The sequence below is a fragment of the Pantherophis guttatus genome, chromosome 17, assembly GCF_059756535.1.
Source record: "Pantherophis guttatus breed Tessera chromosome 17, ASM5975653v1, whole genome shotgun sequence".
Taxonomy (NCBI): domain Eukaryota; kingdom Metazoa; phylum Chordata; class Lepidosauria; order Squamata; family Colubridae; genus Pantherophis; species Pantherophis guttatus.
Window position 1 is genome coordinate 6,982,501 of NC_142079.1, and position 24,523 is coordinate 7,007,023.

General features: G+C 45.6%; 1 protein-coding gene across 2 annotated transcripts in view; it reads right to left on the minus strand.

The window, feature by feature from the left end:
- KSR2 (kinase suppressor of ras 2) overlaps nt 1–24,523 on the minus strand; it is a 187,356-nt gene that overhangs the window by 159,696 nt on the left and 3,137 nt on the right. For both annotated transcript variants that reach the window (XM_087880196.1, XM_087880197.1), the window contains exon 2: nt 1,263–1,403. In XM_087880196.1, coding sequence (XP_087736322.1) covers nt 1,263–1,403 — 141 coding nt within the window. The remainder of the gene's footprint in view (nt 1–1,262; nt 1,404–24,523) is intronic.

Consider the following 24,523-nt stretch of genomic DNA (forward strand, 5'->3'; position numbering starts at 1 on the left):
GATTTCTGGGAAGGTATGTTTCCCACGCTCCGAATATTCTGGGATTTGCACTACCAGAAGGAACATTCTAACCAATAAAGGAGAAGATTTGTAGCTCAAAGTGGAAATGAGGAGTCCCCTGGTGCTCTTGGAGCTTGGTTGTTTTCTTACAGATGTTTCATTACCTAACTAGGTAATGAAACATTTAACTAGGTAACATCATAGAGCCTTGCTGGTACAGTGGTCTAAGCACCCTGTTATTAACACAGCTGCCTGCAATTTACTGCTGGTTCGAATCTCTCCAAGGCTCAAGGTTGACTCAGCCTTCCATCCTTTCTAAGGTAGGTGAAATGAGGACCCAGTTTGTGGGGGCAATAAGCTGACTTTGTATAAATATACAAAAGGATGAAGGCTATTGCTGAGCACATTGTAAGCCGCCCTGAGTCTCCAGAGAAGGGCGACATATAAATCAAATTAAAATAAAATAAAATAAAATAAAATAAAATAAAATAAAATAAAATAAAATAAAATAAAATAAAATAAAATAAAATAAAATAATAAATGAATGAATGAATGAATGAATGAATGAATGAATGAATGAATAAATTATCAGTGTTAGAAGAGAATGGAGTTGCAGGGAGGAGGAGGAGGAGGAGGAGGAGGAGGAGGAGGAGGAGGAGGAGGAGGAGGAGGAGGAGGAAGGGCTGTGGGGTCCTTGATGGTTTCTGAGCTTGGTGGTTTTCTTGCAGACGTTTATTTTTTATTTATTTTTTATTTTATTAGTCATATTTCTATGCCGCCCACTCTCCGAGGACTCTGGGCGGTTTACACCAATAGACAGTATACTAACTAGCATATTGCCCCCAATGATCTGGGTCCTCATTTTACCCACCTCGGAAGGATGGAAGGCTGAGTCAACCCTGAGCCGGTGAGATTTGATCCGCTGATCTGCTGAACTAGCAGTCAGCTGAAGTAGCTGCAGTACTGCACTCTAAACACTGCGCCACACTCGGCTCATTTCATTGCCCAACTAGGTAACAAGCGCTGGTCAGCTACCTAGTTGGATAAAGGAACATCTGCAAAGAAAACAACCAAGCTCAGAGAGCGCCAAAGACCCCAATTAAGTGCAACCGGAGGAGAGAATTACAACCCTAGTCAGCAGCTCCCGGGAAGTCTGGTAAGGATGGACTGATGGGGGAATGGGATGGAAGAAGAGCAACAGGAAGTAACGATGTGGAGGGAAACAGGAACCAGTAACTGCTGCCGTCCAAGGCCTCGCTCACCTCCATGACCTCCTTGCGGATGTTGACAATTCGAAACCAGTGCCAGAGCTGCGGGAAACCTTCCAGCTTGGCGTTCCTCTCCTGCAGGGACACTTTCCTTTTGCAGGAGAGCTGACGGCTGAAGTATTTCACCAGCTTACTCTGAAAAGAGAAGGAGAGAGAAGTTAGGGGAGAAGCCACGATGAACGAAGGCGATTCCCTGCCACCCCAAGCACACGTTTCCTCTTTTAAAAAATTTTATTTTATTTTTATTTCTCATAAACATACATAAATGAACAATCTACTTCTCATACATATTATCTTTTAACCTTCGTATTAGATCATTGTACTCGACGTTGCTCTTCTACCATTCTGGTGGCTCAGCAGACTGATAGCATTGTGATTAACACCAGCTGTCTGCAATTACTGTAAGTTCGAATCTCACCAGGCTCAAGGTTGACTCAGCCTTCCATCCTTTCTAAGGTAGGTAAATTGAGGACTCAGTTTGTGGGGGCAATAAGCTGACTTTGTATAAATATACAAAAGGATGAAGGCTATTGCTGAGCACATTGTAAGCCGCCCTGAGTCTCCGGAGAAGGGCGGCATATAAATCAAATTAAAAAAAAAACATCCGTCCCCCTTCTTTCTCAACGACCCTTCCTCTCCTTTCTCCTCTCTTTCCCTTCCCTCCCTTCTTCTATCCTTTTCTACACTTTCTTCTTTCCTCCTCTCTTTCCCCTTCACTATTTCCTCTTCCTTTCCCCTACTCCTCCCCTCTTCCTCCCTTTCTAACCCTCTCCTACTCTTATTTCCTTCCTTTCTTCCTCTCCTTTCCAATTTCTTCTATCCCTCTCTCTCCTTTCTCCTTTCCCTTCCCTCCCTTCTTCTATCCTTTTCTACTTTCTTCTTTCCTCCTCCCCTTCCCCTTCACTACTTCCTCTTCCTTTCCCCTACTCCTCCTCTCTTCCTCCCTTTCCAACCCTCTCCTACTTTTATTTCCCCTCCTTTTCTTCCACTCCCCTTTCTTCTATCCCTCTCTTCTTTCTCCCCTCTTTTCCTTCCTTCTTCTATCCTTTTCTACTTTTTTCTTTCCTCCTCCCCTTCCCTTCTCTACTTCCTCTTCCTTTCCCCTACTCCTCCACTCTTCCTCTCTTTCTAACCCTCTCTCTCACTCTTATTTCCCCTCCTTTTCTTCCTCTCCTTTCCCCTTTCTTCTATCCCTCTCTCTCCTTTCTCCCCTCTTCCTATCTTGTCTCTCTACTCCTCTCTCTATTCCCTCTCCATTGTTGTATTTATTTTCAATTGATATATTTTCAAGATGGTATTCAAGGAACCCCAATTAACGTGCATTTTCCTTTTAATGTCTTTCCTATTTTGCTGATTTAAGCACACGTTTCCTATGTTTTCCTCTCGCTGTCTCCTATGTGGGCAGCCAACATTGAATGTGTGTATTAGTGCAACTGTAGAAATATATAAAGGTAAAAGTTTCCCCTGTCCAGTCGGTTCAGACTCTAGGGGGCGCTGCTCACCTCCGTTTCTTAGCCGAGGGTGTCAGCATTGTTGAAGATGCTTCCGTGGCCATGTGTTCTGCCCCAGCTACGGACCCCAAAGAACGCAGCACACACAAACTCTATACAAAGCTTATTTTACTCAAATAACTCAGTCTTTTTCAACCAAAGGCTGTTAATAAACTGTCTTAACAGCCTATAAGAATTCTGAGATAAGGTAATCACAGTCTTACTAGAGTTGGCAGAAAGCCCAGAAGCAATTTTGCAGAGAATCCAGACGTGAAGGAGAGTGAACTAAAGTTATTCCTTACAACTTGCTGCAATCGGCGTTCCTCCTTAAATAGGCTAAGGGAGTGGCCAATTAGCCCCAAGCCTTACTCTCGAGGAGACCTCCTCCTGAGTAACCACTCCTGCCTTTTGGCAGCTCTGCGCACCTGTGCATTGAGAAGAGGCTCCTCCACTTCGTCCTCTTCACTTAAAGGAGCTTCTGGAGGTTCTGAAGGCCCTGGCTAAATCCCCGCCTCTGGCACCACATCTTCTCCAGCCTCCTCACTGTCCGACTCGAGCGCCAGCTGCACAGGCTGCTGGCGCAGCACCACACCAGCCTCCTCGTTGTCGGAATCAGCTACAATCTGCACAGGCTGCTGACGGGCCACAACACCATGTGGACAGCATGACTATATGCCAAAGGTGCACGGAATGCTGTTACCTTCCCACCGAAGTGGTACCTATTGATCTACTCACGCTTGCATGCTTTTGAACTGCTAGGTTGGAAGGAGCTGGGGCAAGAACAGGAGCTCACCCCATCATGTTTGGAGGCTGAAAACGCTACGCGTGGAGTCCAAAATGGCTACCCGGAACAGCTGCTGCCTTCTCTTACCCCTTCCGCGCTTTGCCTGCTTTAATCACTGGAGCTCCCTCCGACGATCAGCTGTGCTTTTGAAGCTGTTTTTCAGCCTCAACCAGCCCCAACCTCTAAACCAGCCAGCGAACTAATGTGCTGAAGCTAACCAGGCTAAGGACTAGCCAGATGAATACCTAGTAGGCAGATTTTTCCCCCCTATTTTCCTCCCCAAAAACTAAGGTGTGTCTTATACTTCGGTGCATCTTATACTCTGAAAAATACGGGACTTTATACATTACTCAAAGCAGCAAAGATACACAACAGTCCTTCTTCCTATTTTTCCCACAACAACCCCATGAGTTGGGTTGGACCGAGAGGGAGGGATTGGCACCCAGCCACCATTCGTAGCTAAGGCGGGACTAGAACTCACAGTCACCTGGCTTCTAGGCTCGCACCTTCGCCACTACACCAAACCGGGTATCCAATTCAGTTCATGCCTCTTCCCTGATAGGTGAAAGTGCTGGACATACGTGTAAGCACAACTGAATGCAGAACTGCAGAAAAAACAATGGCTACCAACCTGCCTTCCATGGAGGACCTGTATACTGAGGAGTCCAAAAGAGGGCTGTGAAAATATTTACAGACCTCTCGCATCCTGGACATAAACTGTTTCAACTCCTACCCTCAAAACGAGGCTATAGGGCACTGCACACCAGAACAACTAGACACAAGGACAGTTTTTTCCCCCGAACACCATCACTCTGCTAAACAAATAATTCCCTCAACACTGTCAAACTATTCACTAAGCCTGCATTACTATTAATCTTCTCATCGTTCCTATCACCCATCTCCTCCCACTTATGACTGCATGACTCTAACTTTGTTGCTGGTATCTGATTTATATTGATTGTTTCCTTGCATGATTCGATTGCTTATTTGTACCCTATGACTAACATTAAGTGTTGTACCTTATGATTCTTGACGAATGTATCTTTTCTTTTTATGTACACTAAGAGCATATGAGCCAAAGATAAATTCCTTGTGTGTCCAATCACACTTGGCCAATAAAGAATTCTATTCTATTCTATTCTATTCTATTCTATTCTATTCTATTCTATTCTATTCTATTCTATTCTATTCTATTCTATAAAAACTTCTATTCTAAATTGCACACTTATCAGTATCATTTTTAAAAAATGTGTACAAAATATAAAAGCACACTCTGGAAACATAATGAGAAATAAAAAAAATTATGCTTGAGGCTGGCGGTTTGCTTGGCTCCGTGCTAGCTTCCCAATTATTTCTTTTAAATTAAAATAAGTCTTTAGAAAATGACAAAATTAGGCAGGGCATGGAGGTTAACAGACTCCAAATTATGCATCAGTGGGTATGCAGTTGCCTGCAAAGGGTCACAATGAGAACGGAGGCCTTGTAAATTTAATTTCCATTTGTCTTATTTATCAGCTTTCTCAATTCTGTTTCCATTTATATTTAGCGAGAGGTTGTTTTTTTCACGCACCTGACAGTCGTCCTCCATCAGATACCTAAGCCCTGTTCACACAATCTGCTTATCACACTTCACCAGCAAAGTAAAGAGGAGGTTTATAAATATAATTTTTTTTCAATAGATCTATCCCATTTTTTCAAGGTAAATGGCCTTCACAAGGCAGTTTGCAAAATGAGACTGGTTATTTGGTTAAGGGAATGGATTATGAATTGTTTTGGTGCCGATATAAAATTATAGCAAACAAACATTTAATTTAATGGAGTTTCACTATGTTCTTCTGCCTGGACCTCGTTTGCCTTCAGTCTTTCCTTGGAGAGAATTAAGTGAAGGATGCCGTATTTTGCCGGGTGTCCGAAATATTCTAACTTTTGCTTTTTTTTTATGGTTTTGATGATTTCCTTTGGCTTTTCCCAGGCGGCTTATCAAATATACATATCCCAGGATAATGTTGCAGGATCCAATCTGGGTCAGTCATTGGGACCAGAATTTTAGTCTTCCGAGCTTTCGGACTCGTGTTGGAGCCCATCCTCAGGAAACTTCTCTCGACTTCGGGTTGAGCTTTTGCTGCCAGATCTGCAACCTCCACGGGTCCGTTCCGAGCTCTCCCTGTCGGGGGCTTCACTAGAAGCCATAGCCACCTTGGAGAGTGGTGAAGCAAAGGGGGACCGCCTTGCAGATCGAGGGGAGCCGCATCTCCCCTCCCTGACTCAGAAAATCCCCTTATCCGAAGACTAGAAGCAGTGGCAGTCAAAATGGCTGCCATGAAGCCGGGGAACAGCCAGAACCATAAGTTTGTGCAGGAGTAGAGAAATGCTGAGTGGTGTGTCGTCTGGGTAAGAAAAGATTTACAGCTGAAGTTGGACCCCCCCAAAAAAAAAAATTTAAGGGGAATACCCTTTAGAACAATTTGCTACAGCGGCGTGCAACTATTGAGGAAACTTTTCTCTAGAAGAATGTGTGCTTCAGGCTACTCTATGCATAGTGCTTATGTGGGGCCTGGTTGTATGTGTAGCTTTTTATTTGCTGATTGGGGTGTTGATGGCCAGCTATTAAGTCATTGGCTGTTGTTTCCTTGTGTTTCTAAGGGTTCCTAAGTACCTGATAAGCAGCTGGTAAATCAGCCCTTCTGTTGACTGACAAGGGTCCTGTTTCCCAGGCTTCAATCATTTCCTTAGCTATTTTTGTCCCTGCTCGGCCAACACACTTAATATCAAATACTATGCATAGAATAGCCCAAAGCACACTTCTGCTAGAGAGAAGTTTAACTTAGAATTTAACTTAGAATAGAGATCTTGTAAGTCATCTAGTCTGACCCCCTTCTCAAGCGGGAGACCCTGCACCATTTCTGACCAAGTGGCTGTCCAGTCTCTTCTTGAACGCCTCCAGCGATGAAGCACCCACAACTTCTGAAGGCAAGTTGTTCCACTGGTTGATTGCTCCCATTGTCAGAAAATTTCTCCTTATTTCCAGGTTGAATCTCTCCTTGAACAGTCTCCATCCGTTGTTCCTCGTCTGGCCTTTGGGTGCTTTGGAATATAGGTTGTCCCCCTCTTCTCTGTGACAGCCCCTCAAATACTGGAAGACCGCTGTCCTGTCACCCCTGGTCCTTCTCGTCACTAGACTAGTGAGGAAGTGGTGAAATGCAATTTTTTTTTAATACCAGTTCTGTGCGCGTGGCTTGGTGGGCATGGTGTTGCTTGGTGGGCATGGCAGGGGAAGGATACTGCAAAATCCCCATTCCCTCCCCACTCCTGGGGGAAGGATATTGCAAAATCCCCATTCCCACCCCACTCCAGGGGAAGGATACTGCAAAATCTCCATTCCCTCCCCACTCCTGGGGGAAGGATATTGCAAAATCTCCATTCCTACCCCATTCCTGGGGCCAGTCAGAGGTGGTATTTGCCAGTTCTCCAAACTGCTCAAAATTTCCGCTACTGGTTCTCCAGAACCTATCAGAACCTGTTGGATTTCACCTCTGTAGTGAGGTTCCATGAGGATGGGCTCCAGCACGAGTCCAAAAGCTCAGAAGACAAAACCTCTGGTCCCGGCAACTGACCTAGATTGAATCCTATTTGTTCGGAGGAGAAATAAATATGCCTCGGAATAATTAACGTCTCCGGAGAAACGGAGGGCATAAGATAATCAGTTCCCGAGTCTAAAATTACCTAATTGCACCATGGCATGACTACGGTGTGTCGAGCATGTGATGCTGAAGCATCGTCACCGCGATGGGATTGAAAGGGGTGGGGGGAAAGATAAATATAGGTGAGGAGGACTGAGAATCGTACAACCCTGTTTAGATTGGAAGAAATTGGAGGAAGTTTCATTTGCCCAACCAAAATCTCTGGGTAACCCAGGGGAGAAATCCAGCAGGTTCTGACAGGTTCTGAAGTAGTAGAAAATTTGAGCAGTTCAGAGAACCGGTAGTGGAAAGTTTGAGTAGTTCAGAGAACCGGCAAATGCCACCTCTAGCTGGCCCAGAATGGGGTGGGAATGAGGATTTTGCAGTATCCTTCCCCTGGAGTGGGGTGGGAATGGAGATTTTGCAGTATCTTTCCCCTGCCACACCCACCATACCACACCACGCCCACCACGCCACACCCACAGAACAGGTAGTAAAAAAAATTTGGATTTCACCACTGGAGTAACCCATAAGCAGGGCTGAAAAATGAGGATGTTATTCTCCGTTATCTTGTGCTCGGCCATCTTCTTCCACCTCTGATCCTGGAATGGATGTTTCACAACGAACAGGCGTTGTTTTATGAGGAGCTTTTAAGCCACCGTTCAAGCGGAATTATTCTCCCAGGATCGTTTACAACAACTGGGAAAACAACACAACATAAAAGAAAACCATATAAAAATAAAGCCTACAAGTAATGAAAACGACGCGAAAGTAGCAACTACCCATTAAATAAAACCAGAGGGGCTTTCCGAGATGAGGAAATGGACCTTTTAAAAATAGCAGCAGGTTAAAGAAATATTTAAGGAAAAGGTAAAGGTTCCCCTCGAACATGCGTGCCAGTCGTTCCTGACTCTAGGGGGCGGTGCTCATCTCCGTTTCAAAGCCGAAGAGCCAGCGCTGTCCGAAGACGTCTCCGTGGTCATGTGGCCAGCATGACTCAACACCAAAGGCGCACAGAACGCTGTTCCCTTCCCACCAAAGGTGGTCCCTATTTTTCTACTTGCATTTTTCACCTGCTTTCGAACTGCTAGGTTGGCAGAAGCTGGGACAAGTCACGGGAGCTCACCCCGTTACGCGGCACTAGGGATTCGAACCGCTGAACTGCCGACCTTTCGATCGACAAGCTCAGCCTCTTAGCCACTGAGCCACCATGTCCCTTTTAAGGAAAAGGTAATGCTAGATAAAAAAACCATATAAACAAAGCCTCTAAAAACAGCTGAGGGCCAGTAGCGAAGTCCGATTTCTGCTTTTGGTTTGATTTTTGAGATATAAAAAGGAGGAGGACATCTGTATTTGTAGAGGGAGGGTATTCTACCACTGTGTCTTGTGGTCCATGCCCCATGGACCTTAAAAAGAGGCAGAATTGCCAATACAGGTAGTCCTCGACTTACAACAGTTCATTTAGTGACCGAAGTACTGGAAAAAAAAGTGACTTATGACCGTTTTTCCCACTTAGGACCGTTGCAGCGTCTCCTTGGTCACGTGTATTAAAATTCAGGCGCTTGGCAACTGACTCGTACTTATGACGATTTTATGCAGCGTCCCAGGGTCACGTGATTCCCCCTTCTGATAAGCAAAGTCAATGGGGAAGCCAGGTTTGCTTAGTAACCTGTTCTGTCCCCGTCTCACACACGCACACAAACAGACAGCTGGGGGTTAAATAAACTGGCAGACAACCAATTCTTCCGATAAGAAGCTTGGCAGCAACCCAGTAGCTGCTTGCCAAGAACTTTACTCATAAACAAAATACACACAGTTCAAGCATTGTCCAGTTCATAAAATAAATCCAAGGCCGATAATGTTGTTTCCAAAGATGCAATGTGACTCGATAGTAGTTAGTTTTGTCCGTCACAGAGTCTGAATGGCCACCTCACCCCCTTTTATACCCTGTGGGGTGTGGTCCAGTGACTCAGCCTAATCTTGGGCACGCCTTTTCTTCTGTTGCACGCGCTTATCTCTGCGACGCTGCCGAGGATCCAGCCAAGACTCATTTCCCTCATCACTGTCCACCTGTGGCTGCGTGGACGTGCTTGGCCCCGGGCCTATCTCTTGCCCTTCGGCGGACACCGAAGGCATTGCCAGAGAGGAGGGTCCTGGAGAGGGAGGCCTTGCCAACTCCTCCCCTTCACTCTCGGAGTCCTCTCCTGCCGATGACACAGGCTCAGGTAACGGAGCCACAACAAAACCCTGTGACTCACTTAACAGCTGTAGCGATTCGCTTTAACAACTGTGGTTAGAAAAGTCATAAAACGAGGCAAAATTCACTTGTCTCACTTTGTGATATAGATTTTGGGCCGCATGGCGGTCGTAAATTGTAAGCTCTCTCTAGCTTTCCCCCAAATATTTAGCATGCTGCTGTGTGAATCCAATCTTGTGATTCCACATGTTATGTGACGTACCTCCACCCCAGAAAAGCAGGCCACCTGAATAATCACCAAAGCTACCATGGAACTTCTCCAAAATATGCTTTTTTCAAGAGGCAACTGGACTTTCTGGTTTTTCTTTGAAGTCGTTTCGCTTCTCATCCCAGAAGCTTCTTCAGCTCTGACTGATGGACGGTGGGGGAATGGAAGGATTGATATGCCTTGCAGATAGCTGGTCCTTTGCATCCTTTTAGAAGGTCTGAGTGGCTCAGCAGACTAATGCTACTGTTAAAGGTAGTATTTAGCTTCCAGCTGCCTGCAATTACTGCGAGTTCAATTCTTACCAGGCTCAAGGTTGACTCAGCCTTCCATCCTTTCTAAGGTAGGTAAAATGAGGACCCGGTTTGTGGGGGCAATAAGATGACTTTGTATAAAAATATACAAAATTATGAAAGCTATTGCTTAATGCCTTGTAAGCCGCCCCGAGTCGCCGGAGAAGGGCGGCATATAAATCAAAATAAATAATAATAATAATTTTAAAAAAGGTCGTTGAAGCACTTCGAGGTTTATCTGTGTCCTCAGGGTCACTCGTGTTCCTGGTTCCTATAGTCTGCAAAAAATTTTTCTTCTGGAAATCCATTCCTACGCCCACACCATTCAAAAGGATGTCCATCCCAAATTGTAAAGCTAACAGTCTGTAGAGAATCTCAGTCAATATAAATCCATTCCCCACTATCCTGACAGAGCTGAAGAAGCTTCTTGGATGAGAAGCGAAACGTCTTCAAAAGTAAAAACAAGAAAGTCCAGTTGCCTCTTGAAAAAAGCACCTTTGGATCAGTGGTGAAATTCAAATTATTTTATTTTACTACCGGTTCTGTGGGCATGGCTTGGTGGGTGTGGTGTGGTTTGGTGGGCGTGGCAGGGGAAGGATACTGCAAAAGCCCCATTCCCTCCCCACTCCAGGGGAAGGCTATTGCAAAATCCCCATTCCCTCCCCACTCCTGGGAGAAGGATACTGCAAAATCTCCATTCCCTCCCCACTCCTGGGGGAAGGATATTGCAAAATCCCCATTCCCACCCCACTCCAGAGGAAGGATACTGCAAAATCCCCATTCCCTCCCCACTCCAGGGGAAAGGATACTGCAAAATCTCCATTCCCTCCCCACTCCAGGGGGAAGGACATTGCAAAATCTCCATTCCCACCCCACTCTGGGGCCAGCCAGAGGTGGTATCTGCCGGTTCTCCGAACTACTCAAAATTTCCACTACTGGTTCTCCAGAACCTGTCAGAACCTGCTGGATTTCACCCCTGCTTTCTCCACAATCGTTCCCTTCTACTGTGGTGTTTGGTTCACAACCACAGGTGACACCTTCAGGCCTAAGGGATATTCTTTGCATGCCTAGATTGCCTTGGGTTCCCACAGAGGAGCCAGCACACCTGATCCCTTGAACTTGGAGACAAGGTGCTTCCACCTGGGGAGGGAGAGGGAGAGGGCTAACGCCAGGTGCCGTGGCTGCTCAGCTTCTCAGGGCCACCTCGAGTAAATTCCCTGAAGCGAAGCCAACCTGGCGTGGTAAGAAACCTCATCGCCAGGGAGAAGGGCGACAGCTGCACCTCTTCCCCAGTGCCTAGTGCCGGCTAATTGATGGAGCCACACTGACGTCAGCCCGGCTGGAAACGGCTCCCCTGCTCTGCCCTGCCAGGAGATTAAGATCTCACCAAAACAAAGACTGAGAGAGAGAGAGAGAGAGAGAGAGAGAGAGAGAGAGAGAGAGAGAGAGAGAGAGAGAGAGAGAGAGAGAGAGAGAGAGAGAGAGAGAAGAATAGCAGGAGGGAGGGAGGAGGGGGAATGGAAAAAGTAAAAAAGAGAGAGAGAGAGACAGAGAGAGGGGGGAATACTAGGAGGGAGGGAAGAGGGGGAATGAAAAAAGTAAACAAAAAGAAAGAGAGAGGGGGGGAATAGCAGGAGGGAGGGAGGAGGGGGAATGAAAAAAGTAAACAAAAAGAAAGACAGAGAGAGAGAAAGAAGGAAGAATAGCAGGAGGGAGGGAGGAGGGGGATGGAAAAAGTAAAGAAGAGAGAGAGACAGAGAGAGGGGGGAATAGCAGGAGGGAGGGAAGAGGGGGAATGAAAAAAGTAAACAAAAAGAAAGAGAGGGGGGGAATAGCAGGAGGGAGGGAGGAGGCGGAATGGAAAAAGTAAACAAAAAGAAAGACAGAGAGAGAGAGAGAGAAGGAAGAATAGCAGGAGGGAGGGAGGAGGGGGAATGGAAAAAGTAAAGAAGAGAGAGAGACAGAGAGAGGGGGGAATAGCAGGAGGGAGGGAAGAGGGGGAATGAAAAAAGTAAACAAAAAGAAAGAGAGGGGGGGGAATAGCAGGAGGGAGGGAAGAGGGGGAATGAAAAAAGTAAACAAAAAGAAAGACAGAGAGAGAGAGAGAAGGAAGAATAGCAGGAGGGAGGGAGGAGGGGGAATGGAAAAAATAAAAAAGAGAGAGAGAGATGCTGTTGATAGAACACCTGAGACGGACAGGTCACACGCTCCCCAGCACACGACTGCAGATGTAAATAACAGATTCGGCTGGATGGAAAATCAAACTACCTTGGAGAGCTCCTCTGGCTGAACCGAGTTGTGCTGCTTGAAAGTTTAATGACGGCTTGTTTGCCTGTAGAGTTGGCCGGATGGGGTGGAGTTGGCTTCTGTGAAAACTAATGCTCCCTTCTATTCGCTGGGCCTCTTGCTCTGGAGGGCAGGGTTTTTTTTAAACCAGGGCTTGAGAGACAGAATAACAAGAATTGGAAGGGACCTTGGAGGTCTTCTAGTCCAACCCCCCCTGGTGTAGAGAATTTTGTTTTGGTCGATTTGGTTTGTTTAACCAGTCCTAACCACTAAGATTTTGCAGTATCCTTCCCCCAGGAGTGGGGAAGGAATGGGGATTTTGCAGTATCCTTCCGCCAGGAGTGGGGAGGAAATGGAGATTTTGCAGTATCCTTCCCCTGGAGTGGGGAGGGAATGGGGATTTTGCAGTATCCTTCCCCCAGGAGTGGGGAGGAAATGGAGATTTTGCAGTATCCTTCCCCTGGAGTGGGGAGGGAATGGGGATTTTGCAGTATCCTTCCCCCAGGAGTGGGGAGGAAATGGAGATTTTGCAGTATCCTTCCCCCAGGAGTGGGGAGGGAATGGAGATTTTGCAGTATCCTTCCCCCAGGAGTGGGGAGGGAATGGGGATTTTGCAGTATCCTTCCCCTGGAGTGGGGAGGGAATGGGGATTTTGCAGTATCCTTCCCCTGGAGTGGGGAGGGAATGGGGATTTTGCAGTATCCTTCCCCCAGGAGTGGGGAGGAAATGGAGATTTTGCAGTATCCTTCCCCTGGAGTGGGGAGGAAATGGAGATTTTGCAGTATCCTTCCCCAGGAGTCGGGAGGGAATGGAGATTTTGCAGTATCCTTCTCCTGCCATGCCCACCAAGCAACGCCTACCAAGCAACGCCACGCCCACAGAACCGGTAGTAAAAAAAAATTGGATTTCACCACTGGATGGGGAGCTCCTTCTCGAGAAGCTCAGTGACCCAGCAATTCTAGACAAATTCAATGTACCTATTAATAAGCTGTAAAACCACAGGGCGAAAGTCCCTATCCAGAATCTCTTAATAGGTAAAACATTTTTCTAATTAGCATTAGTTAATTAGAAACGTTTTACCTATTAAGAGATCCTGGATGAGATTAAGAAGATAAGAAATACCTCGATTAGCACGATTGGTGCAATACAATAGTGAGATCCCAGGAAACTATCTATTACCACCACCACCACCCCCAAAAAAAAGACCATTTGAAAGACATTCCCCATGTGTGAGAGAAAAGTACCAACTCAGAACCTATTTAAAAATAAACCTAGTTCCATCTTTACATGCTGATTTCCTGGGCCCTGAATGGCCCAAGAGCCAGCAGTGTGCGGTGACAGCCAAAAAACATGAACACAATACTGGGTTGTACAGTATAAACAGAGGCATAGAATTTTCCTCTACCTGTCCTAACCGAAAGCCCAATCAATTGTGGAGCTGACGAGCAACAGGGAGCCGCAGCAGAGGGATGAAAGAGCCACATGCGGCTCCAGAGCCGCAGGTTGCTGACCCCTGCACTATACCGTAGAGTTCAATATGGTTATTGCCCTGGGATAGAAGCTGTTTTTCAGCCTATTTGTCCTGTACCGTCTGCCAGATGGTAATAATTAATAAAAATAAAAAAAAAGGATGAAATGTATCTTTAAGAATGTTTTGAACTTTCTTAAGGCATTGGGGGCTATAAAGCTCTTCCAAAGAGGGGAGGGGGCAACCAGAGATCCTCTGGGCAATGACGTTGACCCTCTGGAGCGCTGTCCTACCTGCCACTGGGCAACTGGCAAGCCAATTCTATGCGTTTTTACCAGTCAGGTCTCCAAAGGCCAAAACTTGATTCTGTTGACATGTTAGAAGTAAGGTGTTCCTCGACTGAGCTTATTTATTATTTTATTTTTTATTTATTTTATTTATTTTTATAGGCCGCCCTTCTCCGGAGACTCAGGGCGGCTTACAATGCGTTAAGCAACAGCCTTCATACTTTTTGTATATTTTATACAAAGTCAAGCTTATTGCCCCCCACAATCTGGGTCCTCACGCTTCACGCCACTTCCCAACTGCAAATGAAGAAAGCAGTTTTGTTCTCATTTGCAAGGCAGATTTAGAAAGGTAATAAACTTAGCTCTGGAAAGATAGGTGTCACAAACCTGAGCGTGCCAACCCAGCTTAAAATCTTCAGGAAGCATTTTATGTAAGGAGAATGGCATGGGGAAAAAAGTGCAGAGTCTCTGTCCCCTTATCCTTTTTCCCATCCCGGCTTCGCTCGAAGGGAAGATGCACAATTTCTGTTCGCTGATTTTGATTTTTCCATGCTCTGTGCTTTTTAGACTTCTCTGCCGTTTCCGAGGCTGAAAAACTCTTAAAGCCGATCTCCCTCACCTCAAAAGCCTCTCCCTTAAAAAAGCCATGATAAATAAGGAGGAGGGGGAAAGAATTTTTGAAGCACATGGATGAGAGCGATGAGGCACCATCACTCAGTGGGGTTGTAAACAAAGCGCTACCTGCTAAAGGAGAGATGGGTAACTATGGCAACAGTATGACTCGTGGACTTCAACTCCCAGAATTCCTAAGCCAGCATGGCTGGCTCAGGAATTCTGGGAGTTGAAGTCCACGGATCTTAAAAGTTGTCATAGTGGCCCACGCCTATGCTAAATGATGCAGCACAAGACAGATGCTCTCAGCCAGCCACACGGTGTGGTAGAAAAACTAAGAGTATAAATATGAAATCAATAAAGAAAATAAGCATATTCATGAAATATCAGCTACGGGGATGGTGGGGGTTGGGATTTTTTGAAGTGGAGAAACCCCTTTTCCAGGATTCAGAATCAGAACAGAAGGGACCTTGGAGGTCTTCTAGTCCAGCCCCCTGCTCTAGCATAGAGCCTCTCTATGCATCTGGGGAGGGCGAAAACAGCCTTCCCCACTCCCTCAGAGGCCCTCCGGAAGCCAGAAACGACCCGTTTCCCAACTTCAGGATAGGAAGTGATGTTTTTTGCTGTCCCCAGCCTCCAGAGCCTCCGGAGGGGGGAGGCCATTTTCGCCCTCCCCAGACTCCTAGAGAGACTCTGGAGGCAGGTGAGAGAGAAAAACAGGCCTACCGGGGCCATTGCGTGCCAGGAGTGGGGGTGGGGTCGTGCACGCATGTGCTGGAGCGGGGTGCATAGAATTATGGGTGTGGGCAAGTGCACACACGACCCCCCTCTTGGCACGCGATGGCAAAAAGGTTAGCCATCACTGACCTAGGTGAATATTTAATAGAACATGCTATTTTGCATGCTTTGTTATGTTTGCTCAAAATCTGAGCATTAAGTCTTTGAAATTTTTTCCGCCAAACTTAGATTTAAATAACTTTTTTAAAAAGTCACTCTCTCTCTCCCCCTTCCCCTCCCTTCCTCCCTCCCTCTCTCTCTCTCTCTCTCTCTCTCTCTCTCTCTCTCTCTCTCTTCATCCTTTGGCCATTGCAAAATCTCAGAAAGCACAAAAGGGGGACATGTATGTCCTGTAAATTTGTGGTTGATTCACATCCTGGTCAGCATTTCTTTACTGTCCTACCATCGGGCAGGAGATGTAGAAGGCTAGTCAGCCGAACGAACAGGATGAAAAATAGCTTTTATCCGTGGGCCGTCAGACTTCTGAACACAACATAAGACCACAATTAGGTTTAATAGGATAGATTTGCAGGGCAAGTGCAACATGTTCATAACGGTGTAATATAATATAATGTTATATACATATGTTTATAGAAGGGACATGGTGGCTCAGTGGCTAAGACACTGAGCTTGTTGATCAAAAGGTTGGCAGTTCAGCAGTTTGAATCCCTAGCACCGCATAACGGGGTGAGTTCCCATGACTTGTCCCAGCTTCTGCCAACCTAGCAGTTCGAAAGCAGGTAAAAAATGCAAGTAGAAAAATAGGGACCACTTTTGGTGGGAAGGGAACAGCGTTCCGTGCGCCTTTGGCGTTGAGTCATGCCGGCCACATGACCACGGAGACGTCTTCGGACAGCGCTGGCTCTTCGGCTTTGAAACGGAGATGAACACTGCTCCCTAGAGTCGGGAACGACTAGTACATATGTGCGAGGGGAACCTTTACTTTTATCTTACATATACGTATATGGGAATTTATGCTAATTATTACTTACCTGGGTTTAGGGATTTCTTTTTCTTTTATTTATTGAGTTATTGAGATGTATTCTATGTTTCGGGGTTGGAGTTTAGGCTCATTCAATTTCATTGTACACATGACAATGAAGATTTGATTTGATTTGATAACCAATTACCCTCCGTAAATCAGTAAGATTATTATTTTTTCTTTACCCTCTGTCCAGAAGCACTGGGGACTTATCCCATGAAGGAAGAGGGGAAAAAATCTGACCACCATCGCAGAACCTTGGCCTTCTATGATTCATTCTCATCTAGAGTTGGGTCAAAGGGAAGGCTGAAAGGATTTGAACTAGTCCCTTCCAGCATTTGTAAGCAGAAGCTGTTCAGAGGGAGCTTTCCATGGTACTGGAAATCTCACATCTTGTTTTTAGCTACGCTTCTTGGTAGAACTTGCCAGAGGCCTTTTAAATCAATAAATGGGTTTTGTTTTCCTTTGGGAGGCACCGTTTTCTTTTGGCCAAGTTGGAGAAATCCATAAACTTGCATTTTATCCCGAGACTCTGCAAAGCTTTTGATGCAGCTGCAGAGGTCTCAAGCATGACGAAACCGAAAAGTTTCATTATTCGATTTACGTTTAGAGTGTAATCATCAATGTATAATTTTAATTCCGCTTTAAGGTATATAAAGTAAGATGATTATTTTTTTCTGGCCAACCTGAGGCTTCCTTAAAGCCCAAGGCGTGGCTCTCAAAAGTCGAGTGTGAAAACACCGTGCACCTTTGTTCCCGTGTAATAATGAACGTTGAGGAATGGAAGGCTGCATTGCATTGTCTATCGAAAAGAAATCACAGAGAGAATTAAAATCCTACGCGTGGATAGTTCTACATGGATAGGGACCCACTGTCCTTATATGGTATGTAGCACAACTGAAGGACTTTTCTAAGTACGGCAAGCTTCCAACTATGTACCGTGTTTTTTGGACTATAAGTCGTACTTTTTTGTCTCCCAAAAGGGGGCGAAAATGTCTGTGCGTCTTATAGACTGAATATTGCCGAAGCCCCGCCCACCTGCCTGCCTTTTTTTTTGGCCTCCGCTCACCCCGCTTTGGGGGCTTTTCCAGGCCTGTTTTCAAGGCTTTTTTCAGCCCATTTTTGAGTTTTTTTTGCGGACCGTTTTTGGGGCTTTCTTTGCCCATTTTTGAGGCTTTGGGGGGCTGTTTTCAAGGGTTTTTTCGGCCTCTTTTGGGGGCTTTTTTCAGCCTGTTTTTTCAGAAAAAATGGGCCAAAAAAGCCTCAAAAACAGCCCCCCAAAAGCCTCAAAAACTGGCTAAAAAGCCTAAAAAATGGGCTAAAAAGTCTTGAAAATGGCCCAAAAAAGCCCCTAAAATGGGCGAAAAAAAGCCTCGAAAATGGCCCCAAAAAGCCTTGAAATTGGCCCCAAAAGCCTCAAAAACAGGGCAAAAAAAGCCCCCAAAACCAGCTGAAAAAAGCCTCAAAAACAGGCCAAAAAAGCCCTAAAATGGGCCAAAAAAAGCCTCGGGAAATGGCCCCAAAAAGCTTTGAAATTGGCCCCAGAAAGCCTCGAAAACAGGGCAAAAAAGCCCCAAAAACGGGCTGAAAAAAGCCTCAAAAACAGGCTGAAAAAAGCCCCTAAAATGGGCCAAAAAAAGCCTCGGGGAAATGGCCCCAAATAAGCCTTGAAATGGCCCCTAAAAGCCTCGGAAACAGGCCAAAAAAGCCCTGAAAACGGGCCTTAAAAAAGCCTAAAAAATGGGCCAAAAAAGTCTTGAAAATGAGCCGAAAAAAGCCCCGGAAACAGGCTGAAAAAAAAGACTGGAAAAGGGCCGAAAAAAGGTAGGCCAAAAACTTTTTTTTGTTGTTTTCCTCTTCTAAATTTAGGTGTGTCTTATAGTCCGAAAAATACGGTAATTTCCAACTAGAATTTCTGAGCTTCAATACTCTGGACAATAAATAGACAGCAAATAAACTACAATAATCTATTGTAATACAGGCATCCGTCTCCTTACTACAATTCATTTAGTGACCATTCAAGGTTACAACGGTACTAAAAACAAGTGACTTGGGACAGTTTTTCACACTTACGACCATTGCAGCAATCCCCATGGTCATGTGATGCAAATTCACACTCTTGGCCACTGGTTCATACTTACGACGGTTGTAGTGTCCCGGGGTCATGTGATCCCCTTTTGTGACCTTCTTACATGCAAAGTCCAAGGGGGAGCCACATTCACTTAACGACCGTGTTACTAACTGAACAATGGCAGTGACTGACTTAACAGCTGTGTGAAAGAAAGGTCATAAAACGGGGGGTGGTGGAATCCACTTAACAAATGTTTCGCTTAGCAAGAGAAATTTGGGGCTCCGTTGTGGTCGTAAGTCGAAGACTAACTGTATAGCAGTCATTCAATCTGCTGCACTGAAACGGTAGCCCTACTACCCTGTTTCCCCGAAAATAAGACATCCCCTGATAATAAGCCCAATCGGGCTTTTGAGCGCATGCGCTAAAATAAACCTCCCCCCGAAAATAAGCCCTCCCCGAAAATATTTAAACGCAGAGCTGGAAATCAGGTAAGACGGCAAGAGGAGCCCCGTCTTGCTCCACGCGCCCCAAAATAATAAGACCTCCCGAAAATAAGGCCAAGCACTTATTTCGGGGTTCAAAAAAATATAAGACAGGGTCTTATTTTTGGGGAAACGGTATGACTGACTCAACTGAAAATGACAAGAGGGATGTGTCTACTGTTAGCCTGTTTCTCTGATTCTCCCTTTTAATGGGGTGAGTAATTAGAATGCTCAAAAAAAAAAAAAGGGCCTCAATCCACACTTTTCTTCAGAAAGCCCAATAAATAATAATAATAAAGGTTATTAAAACTTTCCCTGGACTAATGCATATTCATAAAGGGATATTCATTGCTACTTCAAGAGGCACTTGGATCTCACTTTCATTTCTGAAGACAAAAGAGAATTGGGACTGGGTCGCAGTGAAATAAAACAGGACGGGACGAACGTTGACTTAGCACCGAAAAAGAAGAAGAAACGCATCGCCAAAATGAGAGAGGAAATTGTGGGTGGCCCTGCCCCCCCTCCCCAGCTCTATGCCATCCTATTTAGGTACGTTTTTTAGGCCGGGCGCATGCATGAAAGGTGCACATGCGAGCAAAGCACATACACGGAAGGCTGGGGCATGTACAGAAGGCAGGCGCAGGCATGAACCAGGCGCGCACACACACAAAGCGAGAGTGTGCGCACGTGGGGCGAACCGGTAGTAACATAATAATGTGAAACCCACTGTAGGTTAAAGTGAACGGGGGATGCCAGGTATAGGCTTGTAGTGCTTGGTCAAACAGACACAACGTAACAGGGAATTGGGATTTGATCAGTGGTGGGTTGCCCCCGCTTCGGACCGGTTCGCACGAACTGGTAGTAAAACTGGCGGGAGGCTCCACTCACTGAGCTGGATGTCATCAGAAGTGACATCCGGTCACTTCTGATCAGCAGCTGCCAAAAAAGCCAACACAGTTCCGGGCTGCATAAACAGAGGGATAGAATCAAGATCACGCGAAGTGTTAATACCACTTTATAAGGCCTTGGTAACAAGGCCACACTTGGAATACGGCATCCAGTTTTGGTCGCCACGATGTAAAAAAGATGTGGAGACTCTAGAAAGAGTGCAGAGAAGAGCAACAAAGAGGATTAGGGGACTGGAGGCTAAAACGTATGAAGAACGGTTGCAGGAACTGGGAATGTCTGGTTTAATGAAAAGAAGGACTAGGGGAGACATGATAGCAGCCTTCCAATATCTCAGGGGCTTCCACAAAGAAGAAGGAGTCAAGCTATTCTCCAAAGCACCTGAGGGTAGAACAAGAAGCAATGGGTGGAAACTAATCCAGGAGAGAAGCAATTTAGAACTAAGGAGAAATTTCCAGACAGTTAGAACAATTCATCAGTGGAACAACTTGCCTCCAGAAGTTGTGGATGCTCCAACACTGGAAATTTTTAAGAAGATGTTGGATAAGCATTTGTCTGAAGTGGTGTAGGGTTTCCTCCTAAGCAAGGGGTTGGACTAGAAGACCTCCAAGCTCCCTTCCAACTCTGTTATTCTAAATTCTAAGAGTAATCTGTGCCTTCGCAGAAGCATCGCGTGGGCATGATGCGAACTGGTAGTAAAGGTAAGTAGAACCCACCCCAGGATTTGATGCCCGGTGTGAAACAACTCTAAAGCCGTTGGATATTTATTTATTTATTTTCTGATTTAAATGGCATCAAGCAACAGATTGTCAATCACTACTTTCTGAAAAAGAAGGCACTGGATTAAAAAACAAACAAACTTTGCTTCAGGTCAGCTATAGTAGTACGCAAAGCTTTTATTCGGATGTTTGATTCAATAACGCCCCGTGATCCAATTTACAAATCCACTTCCCAAACTGAGGTTCCTTCCTGAAACGCAACGTTGACAAGCTGAATCGAGCTGACTTTCCAAATTTGATCCCTTTCGGATGGAATCGGCGATTTGTTCCAGACTGGAGCCCATCCATCTAAAATTGACTCAGATCTCTTTGAAGCTGGCCAAGATTGCTTCTGAGAACGCTGGGAACTCTACCAACGTTTTCCATTCTATGGCCTGTAAGTGTGATAATATGCCGATATTATTTTATATTCTGCGCCGTTCTTTGTTTTGGGAAGCCAGCTTGGCCGCAACACCGCTGTGCTCTAAGTGAATTACAGATATTTAATTCGGAGAGGAAAGGAATGGCTTTTGTGTTTGCGCAGACAATTTTGCCAAGGCTCCAAGGTACGGTCGCAATGGAGCCCAACGTTTCCACTGCTAAGTGAGACGTGTCTCAAGCAGGGGCGGACTCTAAATTTTTTTACTACCGGTTCTGTGGGCGTGGCTTAATGGTCATGTGACAATTCTTTAGGATTTAGCAGAGGTACTGGTCTACCAGGCTTTTAACTGCTTGCAGAACTGTACCGGTCTACTCATTTATTTTTATTTTATTTATTTATTTATTTATTAAATTTTTATACCGCCCCCGCTGCCGAAGAACTCGGGGCGGTGAACAGCCAAGATTAAAAAAAACATTCAATATAAACATTAAAATACATTTAAAACAAAATTAAATCCAAAATTTAAAACGCCTTACCCATAACCCTATAATTAAAATTAATTTAAAATTTCCACATTAAAAGGGGGAAGATTTAGGCCAGGCCAGCTTGATGAAATAGAAAAGTCTTAAGCGCGCGGCGGAAGGTGCGCAGATCCGGGATCCTCCGTATCTCCGGGGGGAGCTCGTTCCAGATCGTAGGTGCCCCCACAGAGAAGGCTCTCCCCCTGGGGGCCGCCAGTCGACATTGTTTGGCCGACGGCACCTGGAGGAGCCCCTCTCTATGGGAGCGTACTGGTCGGTGGGAGGCTATTGGTGGTAGCAAGCGGTCCTGTAAGTAACCAGGTCCTGAGCCATGAAGCGCTTTAAAGGTGATAACCAGAACCTTGAAGCGCACCCGGAAGACCACCGGGAGCCAGTGCAGCTCGCGCAGGAGAGGTGTTACATGGGAACTCCACGTCGCTCCCATAACCACCCGTGCGGCCGCACTCTGCGCCAGTTGGAGCCTCCGAGTGCACCTCAAGGGGAGCCTCATGTAGAGAGCGTTTTTTTGCAGGTACTGGTCTACTCATTTGTTTTTGGAGGCACCGGTCTACCACCACACTGCCTTTTAACACTGATCAGCTGTAGGGCGGCCCTTTGAAGCCCTGCGGCAAGAGTTTAAACAGTTTTTTTCCTTCTAGCCGATCAGCTGGGACTCAGGAGGCAGCAATAGATTGGGGGTGGGGCCAAATAAAAGGTAAGAATAATGCGGGGGAGGGGCAGGGGGCAGGGGCGGGGGGGGGCAGAACCAGTTCTGTGACATCATATCATCACCACTACCAGTTCGGTGGAACCGGGCTGAATCGGGAGGAACCCACTACTGGTCTCAAGTGAGTTTTGCCCCATTTTATGAACCTTTCTTGCCATAGTTGTTAAGCGAATCACTGCAGGTGTTAAGTTAGGAACGCGCTTGCTAAGCGAATCGGGCTTCCCCCCGTTGACTTGGCTCGTTAGAAGGTCGCAAAAGGGGATCATGTGACACCCCCGGGGACACTGCGCCCCGTCATAAATACGAGTCAGTTGCCAAGCGTCTGAATTTTGCTCACGTGAACACGGGGATGCTGCAACGGTCGTTAAGTGTGAAAAACGGTCACAGGTCACTTTTTTCCCCAGTGCTATTGTAACTTGGAAGGGTCACTAAATGAGCAGCTCTAAGTTGACAACTATCTGTATTTTACCCTTTTGTTTCCTCCGACAGCAGCCAAACTATTCCATTGTTCCTGCATCCAATCCTTTACAGGAAACGACTCTGAAAACTAAACTTCCACCATTTTATCGAGGCTTCTTGCCACTTTATACTAAATTACAGAATCGCGGAGTTGGAAGGGAGCGTGCAGAATAGACTGGAATGGAATGGAATGGAATGGAATGGAATGGAATGGAATAGAATAGAATAGAATAGAATAGAATAGAATAGAATAGAATAGAATAGAATAGAATAGAATAGAATAGAATAGAAATAAGGACTAGAATAGAGTAGAAAATGACTAGAATAGAATAGAATAGAATAGAATAGAATAGAATAGAATAGAATAGAATAGAATAGAATAGAATAGAATAGAATAGAATAGAACAAAACAGAACAGAACAGAACAGAAATAAGAACTAGAATAAAGTAGAGTAGAAAATGAATAGAATAGACTAGACTAGACTAGACTGGACTAGACTAGACTAGAACAGAACAGAACAGAAGTAAGAACTAGAATAAAGTAGAGTAGAAAATGAATAGAATAGAATAGAATAGAATAGAATAGAATAGAATAGAATAGAATAGAATAGAATAGAATAGAATAGAATAGAATAGAATAGAATAGAAGCTGGAAGGGACCTTGGAGGTCTTCTAATTCAGCCCCTTGTTAAAAGTTACTCATCGTTGTAGCCATGTTGGGCAGAATCGAGCGACAGGAGATACTATGAACTTGGGACTAACACACCCCTATTGCCACAATAAACCTGTAGACAACAAAGAATTCAGCTGGTGCAAGAAAAAAAAAAGTCCACTGGCAGGTGAAATACAGGTAGGCCTTACAACCATTTGTTTAGTGACCGTTCAAAGTTACAACGGCACTGAGAAGAGTGACTTATGAACCATTTTTCGCACTTACGACCCTTGCGGCATCCCAGGGTCTCGTGATCAAAATCCAGGTGCTTGGCCACTGGCATGCATTCGTGACAGGCTGCGGCGGCCCGCCTGGGGTCACACGATCCGCTTTTGCGACCTTCGGATGGGCAAAGTCAGGTTCGTTTAACCACCCAGTGACTAACTTAACAACTGCAGTCGTTCGCTTAACAACTCTGGGGCAAGAAAGGTCATTAAATGGGGCAAAGCACGGTTAACGACCGCCTTGCTTAGCAACGGAAAATTTTGGGTTCAACTGCGGTCGTAAATCGAGGACTGCTGTACACAGAGGTGTACGGCTCTTCTACAATTCTGCCTGTGTGCTCTTCCAGCACGCACATGCAGCTTATTTATTTGTTTTATTTCTTCAACAAGTGTACATGGCCAACCCAACTCATGCACAGTTGACTCCGAATGGCTTACACAACACTGAAAATTCATATTCAACGTTAACGCACTCAATATAAATGTGTTCAATATAAATTAACACACACACGCCAGCAGCAGCAGCAGCAACACAATCAGACAATTGCTTGATCGGTTCCCTCTCCATTCAGGGCCCCTTGACCCGTCGACAAAACCCCCTATTTCCAGGGCCTTTCAGAACAGCAATGGGGGCCAACGATACTTCTGGGGCAGGGGTCAGCAACCTGCGGCTCTGGAGCCACATGTGGCTCTTTCACCCCTCTGCTGCAGCTCCCTGTCACTCAAAATATGCCAATGTGTGACACCCGCTGGCACGTGATTTATTGAGCTTTTCAACCCCCGGTAGGCCAACCATGGATAAATCCAAGAAAAGAAAAGTTTCAGAAGAAAACAGAACATTTAATTCAACTACATATGCTAAGTTTTGTGGCCGCTCAAGAAATAGTCAGGC